This window comes from Bicyclus anynana, chromosome Z (assembly GCF_947172395.1).
Source record: "Bicyclus anynana chromosome Z, ilBicAnyn1.1, whole genome shotgun sequence".
NCBI lineage: Eukaryota > Metazoa > Arthropoda > Insecta > Lepidoptera > Nymphalidae > Bicyclus > Bicyclus anynana.
This window is the reverse complement of record NC_069110.1, coordinates 13,874,967-13,885,402: the sequence shown is the minus strand read 5'-3', so window position 1 is coordinate 13,885,402 and position 10,436 is coordinate 13,874,967. Positions and strand designations below refer to the sequence as shown.

The 10,436-nt window shown below is 34.9% G+C and overlaps 1 protein-coding gene across 1 annotated transcript in view; it reads right to left on the bottom strand.

Moving 5' to 3' along the window:
- Nucleotides 1-9,481, bottom strand: part of LOC112047834 (eukaryotic translation initiation factor 4 gamma 3) — a 65,074-nt gene extending 55,593 nt beyond the window's left edge. Inside the window, exon 1 of the mRNA XM_024085097.2 lies at nucleotides 8,922-9,481. Within this exon, the coding sequence (XP_023940865.1) occupies nucleotides 8,922-8,977 (56 nt within the window). The 5' untranslated portion in view covers nucleotides 8,978-9,481. The remainder of the gene's footprint in view (nucleotides 1-8,921) is intronic.
- Between the last annotated feature and the right edge of the window lie 955 nt (nucleotides 9,482-10,436).

Sequence of the window (10,436 nt, the reverse complement as noted above, 5' to 3'; positions counted from 1 at the left end):
TTTTTTTCTGTTTAGTTAGTTTAGTTAGTTAAAATATTAGTTACGAATGAGTTTAACTATTGAGAATAATAATTCACTTTCTTTTTCTATTTAGAAACCGAATTTACGCATACAGCTAAAACAATTCACGCGGTGCCTTCTAGGACAAAGTTGTTGTTTTTGAATTCACGTGTACGTTTTTATAAAAGGTGCAGTGACTTTTTAGGAATGCACGCAGCAAATGTTAGCTAGCTTTCACAATCGTACCTTGCAGTGTGACTTAGCTTTGCAACGACACGGACTAGACATGGTTGCAACTCGACTTCCAGTGTGTCACAGTTAGGGTTGCCAATCGTAATATACTACATGTATTGATTTTGTTAAACGGATTGACTTTCTTTGTAGTGATGTGTACAGACAGTGGCGTAGCCAGAACAAACGTATCAGAGGCCTTTTTCTTAGTAACTTTTTAATTTTTATTAACACGCTTATGATAGCTTCACTTGTTCACACACGCTCTGAGTTGAGAGGGCCTAAAGGCAGTTTGATACTGTTACTGTCACGTAACGTAAACGCGAATTTCTATGGAATTAAAACAGCGCCATCTAGTGTGTGTAGTGGCACTACTGCACATCTGTTTCAATTCCATATAAATTTGCGTTTACGTCAACGTGATACTAACAGTATGAAAATATTGAAACTAGGCACACTGATGACAATACATGACTAGCTAAGAAACGTCATTATAAATCCAATATGGCGCCTTCCCCAAGATAGCGACACTGGCTGTTTGAAATCCACCCCCATGATATCTAATGAAAGTTTTATAAATCCTAAAAAAGTACGAAATATAGTGAAGTAATTCAAGAATTTTTAAAATTCAACGCCAAAAGTGCTAAAATAGGGTTTGAAAGTTTACATTGATTTCCACGCGGACCAAGTCGCGGGCGTCCGGTAGTTATTACTATATTATACACAATATTACGCCTGTATTCGCGACAAATTTCGAATACTACTGAACAGATTGTAATGCGGTTTTCACCAATAAATATAGAGTGATTTAATGAGGAAGGTTTAAGTATGTATATAAATTGCCAAAGTTTTGTCAAGGATATTTGTAAATTGCTTGATAATTGAAATATTTATTTATGAAAATTCGTACAGTTCGCTCCTTGGATAAATAAATATAAAATATAGATATATGACAAATAATAAAATACAACACTTTTTCAAGAATGGTTAATGAGAATATTAAGAAAAGCAGATTTTCAATTTTCAACCGCCGAAAATCACAATTCGACGTGTATATATTTTTTTTTATAAACACGTGTAAATTTTTACTGAGTAGTCCGATTTTTTTATTTAATTAGAAAGGGATAATTTCGAATTGGGTTCCATAGAAATTTGGAAAACAAAATCCAACCCTAAGGGTAGGAAAACAGGGGGTGATTGATTGTATACCCATATTTGTAATTTTTTTTTGTTAAACAACAACCGACAAAGAGAAAAAATAACATTATAATATTTTCTAACTATTGATCATTTTAAAGTCGGTGGCAAGCCCGTGTGGTGTTGATTTTAGTAATTACTGAAAAAACCACAGGAAAAAAGTCTGAAAACAAAAATCTTTATGATCTTTATGAATTAATAAATCACTTGACATCTCCTTCATAGTGATCAAAGGAAGAAAATATTATTTTACCTTTTTTAATTTAGTGGGTACATTAATGTTTTGAAGTCGGATTTATTTGAATAAAAATTATTACAGATAGAAAATTGAAATTCGGCATGGGTATAAATATTAATTACGTCTATAAAGCAGTAAATTAAAAATGAAGTTTCTGGGGTTTCTTCCCTACATGTAAAGTTGTAAAGTGAAGCTGGGGATGATTTCTCGTCTATCTCAAAGTGTGAAGTATCGCTATAGGCATTTTTGTGCATTATTACCTAATAACAAGTAAAGTTACCTATCACTCAGTATGTCACTTCGAACAATATTTTCTAAAATGGTGTCATATAAGGCTAATCATAAGTGGCGAATGGTTAAGAAAACAAAGAATCTGCAGGCTAATTAAATGTCTTTGACGTATGCTACTTGACATATTTTTTTTTTCTGATTGTGTAAGTGCCGTAGGCTCTTTATGGGACCTCAGCGGCGTCACCGGGGGGTTTGGGCGAGCGCAGAAGCATCGCCTGATGGGGCCCGAAGGGAGAAGAAAGTAGTGGGCGGAACGACTCTCTAAGGGCGTCTCCTCTGAGACTCGGGCCTCGACTTAGAGGGCCGTTCGGGATGGGTGTTTTGGCCTGAGTGTATCAGTCCGGGCGCCCCCGAGATCGTGAGTTAAAAAGCCCACGTCTGGGTGACGTCAGATATCGGGGACCTCGTCTTCGCCGGCGAAGACGCTGTGTAGCTTGTGTTTGTGTTGCCTGGGAAGCATTGTCGTTCGTTATGTCATCGTCAGGATCGTAAAGGACGTTTTTTGGGCGTCTAGATCTACAATCAGCGTTGATATCGGGGATGTAGCTGCAAGCCTCAACCACTAGTTGGTTGGGGTGGGTGGCGGCTCTCTCAAAATAAGTTTTCGAGAGCTGTTTCATATACTTGACATATACGTAATTGAGATTCTGTGTGTCATTCGGTGCTTTTTTTTTAATTCTTTACAAGTTAGCCCTTGACTACAATCTCACCTGATGATGATGATGCAGTCTAAGTTGGTAGCGGGCTAACTTGTTAGGAGGAGGATGAAAATCCACACCCTTTTCGGTTTCTACACGGCATCGTACCGCTTAAACGCTTTGCGGTACGTTGCCGGTAGGATGGTAACTAGCCACGGCCGAAGCCTCCCACCAGCCAGACCTGGACCAATTAAGAAAATCTCAATGGGGAAACGCCCAGCCGGGGATCGAACCCAGGACCTCCGTTTTGTAAATCCACCGCGCATACCACTGCACCACGGAGGCCGTTAAAAATGGATCGCTTAATGGATATCACGCAGAAGGTGATAGGTGGTTGGTAAATTATATTTTGCCAATTGTATTATGTTTATTTTAATAGAGACCAGCTGATGGTTGCAGTTAACGTGTACAAACTGCATCCGGTTAAAAAGAAATGTTGAATAATTTTTTTAACCGGATCTTTTCATTTACTAGATTCGATCCATAACAATCTGTTGTTCATTTTTATTAATGTTATATTAGAAACACGATATCGCAGAAGGACGCACTTATATGTTTCATACATTAGCTGGGCACGTGTACAAGAAAGAACCGTGCAAATGTTCGCTAAATAAAATGGAAACACGTGCAAAGGTTATGAGACTAATTGAATCGCTACGATTAATTACTTTTATTTTCACGTTGGCCACGTCGACATAAAGGTGTTTAAAAAATAACAATTTTTCGTCTGTTCACAAACTGCGCTTTCAATTGGAAGAGTCAATCACGCAATTATTAAGATAACTGATTGCTATTCAACTGCGAGTTAAGTGTTTTCATTTTAACGTTGCGTAGGTATAAAAATGGAAAACTTTGAATTGAAACTAATTTGAACATTTTATAATTTAAACTATCGTGAGTGTTATTCATATTAATTGATTATGAAACACGGCTAAAACTCACGTGATATTACGTCGGAGTATGCCCGACTAGTTTCAAACCCATACGGGGCCTTTAGTCATGAGCTGGTTCTTGCATCGCGGCACGATCCAAACTGCGAAGCGGCTACGCGCTAGCATACTAGTCGGGGATACTCCAACCTAATATCACGTGAGTTTTAGCCGTGTTTCATAATTTATTAATATAAAATGAACATTTTGTTTGTTTACGCTTAGCAAAGATTATCTTCATCTTAACTGTTATAAAAAAGGGATTCTTCGGAATTAACACCTGAATAATTCAAGGTGACTAGGTCACTCGGGTAATCGGTCACTTATTAGGCCAGCGATACATAATATATTTCTATTTTATTTTACGTAATTTCACTATAAAATTATTAGACAGCCATAATTTTTTTTTATTACTTACTACCTAATGTCCTAGTGAGTAGTGTTATATCATGTTTAGTTCTATATAACTCCATTTTCGTAGAACAAAAGAGAGCAAGTTTGTTTTCGTAAATGCTTGACATAGGATATTAATGGCATCTAAAAGTTACTAGATAACTTGCTAGGGCATCATAAAAACAAACCACAATGTTCTCTTCCTACAAACTCGGAAAACTGTTAATGTTATAGGTCGCAATCAGTTAACTAATTAAATCTACGGAACCCTACACTGCGCGTGGCATGACACGCGCTTGGCTGTTTTTTGATGCATTTAGCATAATGGGGCATCTATTTGTTTTATAATTAATTCACACAAGAAATAGGAAATGGCTGGATTTTTTCTCACTTCTGTTAAAAAATAAAAAATTGTATTTTAAAAAAGACCCATTTTCTCTAACAACTAAATGAAACGCCTGGGCTGCGAATGGGCAGTACAGTGGTTTGTATGTTTGAGTGGTGGACCAAGATTACTTGGCCTTGAATCCGACCAACCATCCACAGAGCTATTGTGGTGAACATTTTGAGCCTTTAGAAATTATACAAAGGAGAAGTCAAAGTCAAAGTTTTGAAAATTAGAAAAAGTAAATTATCGAATCAGATTAGGTACTTGTAACACATAGTTTTATTTTATTGGGTCCTTTAGTTTCTCCATGAGTTTCTAATTCCATAACACGGGAAACACACACATTTCTCGATAGTAGTAATTTGCTTCTAGCCTGTCAGCATTGGGACAGTATAGGTTCAAATCCCTTTTCGTATAAAAGTGGACAAGCGCTATAATAGGCCATTAATAATAGAGTGATTTCAATATTACGTGTCTCAATAAAAATAGATTAAGCAAATACATTCTGTTTATGTTTAACTAATACAAATATAACTAAATGTATACAAAATTTTAGTTTCAAAATATTATTGTTTTTCAAACTGCAGTTATTTTAGGAGTGTTAATTGTAGTATAAAGCAGCAAAACTATACTCTAAGACGCAAGTAAAGCATAAGTATTATATATTTATTCTTCAGTCTTTAAAATTTTGTTGTTTAAAAAAAGTCCACAGGCTTTTTGCTTACTTGGATTCCCATCCAATTGTCCCCAATTGGTTAAATTACAATTTACCATTAAAGAATTTTATAGTAGGTAAGAACTCTTAACGAAAATAGAAAATCAAGACAATGAAAACACAATTGTTTTCAAAACATAACAGTTTGTTTCACCGAGATTCACGATAATGGTATGTATTATGACCGTCATACAGGTGACTGTCACCGTACACAAGCTATCTGAAAAACACTTTAATCTTTATTTAACTTTTACGTTAGATGATTAAGATAGCCAGCAACAGCCAGACCTTCTTCATGTTATAAAATCTGAAAGTTTGTCAGCTCATGTTCCTTGCACAGGTACAGGTAAGTAGCCAACTATGGAGTTTGGACCATGATTACTTTGGGAGGTAGCCGGTATCAAGGATCCAGACTCTCAACCGTTTGAGTATAAGTAGTTTAATTTTCTAATTTTCCTCTGCATAATATGAGAAATTCTATCCCCTGTAGCCAGTCACTTAGCTTCGCGGCAACCCTTCGAAAAACACTATTTATGATAAAACTTTAAGTCTCTAGTGAAGAATTGTCATGAAGCCATGTGTCTGCCGAATGTGGGTAATATTTCTCAAAGTATACCAAGGATAATATAAAAAATAGACTTAATACTTAAACGGTTGAGGGTCTGGATCAGAAGGATCTGATTAAAATAAAAATAAATTGGACTTTTGAGGGTCTAATCTTTGTTACCAGCTATCCCTTAAAACCAATAATTTACACTCCATCGTTTTTATTTTTACACACATTTTTAGTTGCCTTACCTACAGTTGCAACTGACAAAGGACTATGGTAAATCCTACAGAATTTAAAAAATAACAAATGTCTGGGAGCCTGTTTTTGCTCTATTATCTGATAATATTGTACAGATGATTGAAACACTAATTCTAAGCCTTGTTTATGATTATTTATAATGATAATGATGAGGACATGAAATCTAAGTTTAATAGATAGTATGTAACAATGAGTAAATAATATGTAGTCAATGCTTAAAGCTAATGATGTATATTGATTCGCAACAAAATAGTATAACAGTCGCTTCAGCTTACATTGTAAATAATATGAATACAGAAGAGACACGCTTTTGACTTCAGTTCATGAAAATACAAGAGAAAAAGACAAATATTTTAGGATTCTATGCTTTCACTGACCGGTGCCATGTCTATTGTGTGACAGAATGAAAAACATGGAGCAGATCTCAGGCTTTGTGACCACATGTGTCGGTTAAAGGACAGGGGCGTAGCTACCACCGTATCAGTTGTATCAATGATATGTGATCCTGGGCTACAGAGGCTCTATATGAAAGCAAAAATTGGTAAAATTTAGCTAATCCACAATATCACTTAATTGGTGCTTCTTAGAAAATTCACTTCAAAAATGACAAAATTAAAAAAAATATATACTTTTTCTTGGATTAAACATGTAGCCAATAAATCAAATCATCCTACAAGGGTTAAGTTATTCTGTACTTATTTAAAGCATGCATTGTTGTTTCTTTATCCTTCATTTGGGCCCCTCAACTTAACTTGATACAGGGCCCTCCAAGGCACGCTACGCCACTGGTAAAGGAATTCTTTTTTAACACGTCCCCACTCCTCTTTATGTTGTTACCCCTGCCCAGTCAAATTTGATAAGGTCCTTTTAAAGCAGCTTTAGATACTCTTTCTAAGATATAGAACTTGCCGCAGTTCTAGTGTGGCCAAGTATACAAATAGGTTATAGAGAGACTTTGCTGGTATTCCTTTCTTTTCTTCTTCATAAACTAACTTCATACCCGCTTTTATTTAGTTAGTTAGTTGGTTAGGTCACAATATTTCTTCACTTTAATATTGTGGTCTTGTGGAATGTTTGTCTTCCACCACACAAAACACTCTAAGTGCTATTCATTTAATTTGTTTGGAAAGAGGAAATTATCTATACATGAGAGATAAACACCTTAGCATCCCAAAGATTTATGGTGTGGTTTTTGAGGTCCATAATGTGACAGGCAGATAAACAACAAGCAGAGCACAATACTCTTCATCAGGACTTTATATTACTATAAATTTTGATGTTACAATTTTCTGTACGTCAGTTCTATAAATTTGTGACCATCCTAATTAAATCCAATGGTATTGGTACCTATGCCAGTATTGTAATCCATTTTTTAATCAATAATACAAAATTGATTCGATTCAAACATTCAATTATTATTAAAACATTATAAATCCCAGAGGACTTGGCTATTTCTAGATCTAGGCCGGACATTTTCCTGTTTTACAAACAAATTAAATGTGTAAGTGCTTGTAATACAGTGCTGTGGGAGACAAACATCCCATCCATCCTACAGTATGAAAGTGAATAAATATCAATTTTAACCTAACAAATCATCATCATCACAATAACTTATATTCAGCTCACTGTTGAGTATGAGTCCCCTCTCATAATGAGGGGTTAGGCTTCAGTCCACAACACTGGCCAAATGCCGATTGGCAGACTTTACATACGTAGAGAATTAAAAAAATGTTCAGGGATGCAGGTTTCCTCACAATGTTCTATCTTGAGACACGTGATATTTAATTTCTTAAAATGCACACAACTGAAAATTGGAGATGCATGCCCACACCTAACCTATGCTCTCATAATCAAAGTCAAGAGTTATTATCCACTCTGTGAGAACTCACCTAACAAGTAAACAAACAAAAAGTTTGTAAGCTGTAGAACTGGGTATGAGAGGATCACCAGTAAAATCTCTCTATAACTTGCATAAAGACCTTGGCCTCACTAGATCTGCTGCAAGTTCTATATTAAAGCGGGTATAATAAGCTGCTATAGTAGAATCTTACCAAATTTGGCTAGCAGAATGAACAACACAAGCACAAGTCCAGGGCTATGCTCAGAGAATACCTCTGACCTGGACTTGTGACACCTGGACAGCTTAGGTTGATGAAATTGACGATGGACCCAGAACCCAAACGGTGAATCCATAGAATTCTAAGATATTCGTTTCATATGAATATCTGAAAACGTTAAACGTGTCTCCACTGTAAATAGAATAACGAAATGAGTAAATTTATTAAATATGAAATTTCAAAACTATAAGTACTTGTAATATTAATTATCTCTTAGGTGAAATTTTAAATGGTTCCTGATGATTCTAAAAACATTCACTCATTTTACATGATTCTACACTGATCAATAAAAATTTACATTTATATGCATTATAAATTCAAAGGAATAGATGTGTATGAAGATTTATCCTGTAAAGTGTTTTTCAGATAGCATGGGTACGGTGACAGTTGCCTTATGACGTTCATAATACGTACTATTATCATGAAATGCGGCAAACTTTCAAGAGTGAAACAAACTGTCGCCTTACCCATACTATCTGAAAAACACTATGATAAAGTTAACTTACCATATCCAGTATCCAGATTTAAACATTTATGAACATTTAACAAACTCTACAAAACTCAGTCTTTATGTTACTTGGCATTGTTTTATCTAAAACAATGTATATTAAAAAAAACTTATGATTATTATTTAAGATTAAAATTATCTCAACTTGGATGATATTTATTCAGTATAGTCACATTGTTTTTTTTAATAAATTCCTCAAAGTCGGCAAACATCATGTTCATAGTGATAAAGGTTAACTTTCTATGACTTGTCATCAAAATTTTCACATGTGAAAATTAAGTGATAACAACACTTATTACCACACAAGCACAGTCATTCGCAAATGCGGCACGACCAGATGTTGTAAGGGATAATATTACGTAAATATTATTTTACGGCACTAATAAACAAATTTTTCAAAAAGGATACGGTCCGGGTCCTCGCTGACTCGGCGCCAGGGGCACCTGATTGCCGTTGCCACTCATAATCTCGGCAGCATAGGTCTCACAACACGTACACCACTCGAGGTGGCTCGGTATAACAGCCCTAACCGATTTTAGGACACATCCGGCAATATGTAGAGTTCAACCTACGTCAGTTTGACAACTTGCACGAGATCAATTCAAAATCTCCAAAAGCAAAGTTTCTAGCATAAACATTGTACACCACATGCAAACTTTCAATATAATATGTTTGCAGGAGAAATGTATAGCATCTCTAGGAAATAGGACCAGTCACTAAACAAACGACAGTACAAAATGGCGGATGTTAACCAATAAACAAACCGAATTGTCACTATTACAGCTCGAAATATAATATTAAAACACTTAATTTCATCAATATTGAGTATAACAGTTACTATTAAATAATATTAAAAAGTGTAAAAATATTGAATCTGGAACAATAATATTAGAATAAATATTTTTCAAATCTCTATCAAGTCTGTCATTCGATTGTTCACGTCTACTACTCACGTCACGCATGCAATGCGTCGTATCATCGTAAGTCACGTCAGTTTTTTGCGAAAGCAGATTCTACAACTCTACCAAAGAGTACTACATTCTATAATAGTGTACTTCTAGGGTTATTAAGTGCATGTGCTGTTTAGTGTGTTTGGTATGGGTTTGGTACTGTTATAAAATAGGAATTTATGAACGGAATTTAGTCCGAAATCGTATTCCGCATGCATAGAGCTATGATCAAGCTATTTTTTTATTTATTTAGAGAAGGGACAGTTCGTTTTGGATAGGTTGGATATTAAAATTTGCCAGATAATATTTGAAATTAGGTTTAAATTGATTATGTTCCGGTATAGAATTGAACATACCAGTAACAAGAATGAACTAAGCTCTATTTCATAGACCTAACAAACGTATTTTATACCGTTTGGACTTATCTGTAGAGAATTTAAAAACATAATGATGATTGCCGCCGCCAAGCCGCAACTCATTTCGCCACAACCTAATCAGAAACATTACATTTCGTTGCAGCCAGGTCTAAGCAGATAATGTTTTATTACAATTATACATTAATGACGCGTATCAAATTTTACTTTATAAAATTCGAGCATAATTTTTGTAAAAACTATCATTTATTCTATGAAACTATCTCTGTAATCTGCCAATGTAAAACCACTGTAAATCGGCAAAGGGGTTGCCAGCTATTAAAGATTATTTTTATAGTGAAAGAGAGTTAGTGCCACATTATTCCTCCAATAATTCACCATTGCGGATGCAATAAAATGTTCTCAATTGCTTATTCTTAAACACTATATTTTTTATAACTTTTATATTTAATCAAAACATAGATAAAAACACATAGTAGGTTTAGAATGCTTTTTTTTAAATTAAAGTTTAATAATACAATGTCAATTGTGTCGTTGCGGAAGCACGAAAGCGATGAGTCGGCGTTTGTGTCGTCGTAAAAAAATAATTATTAAAGTAC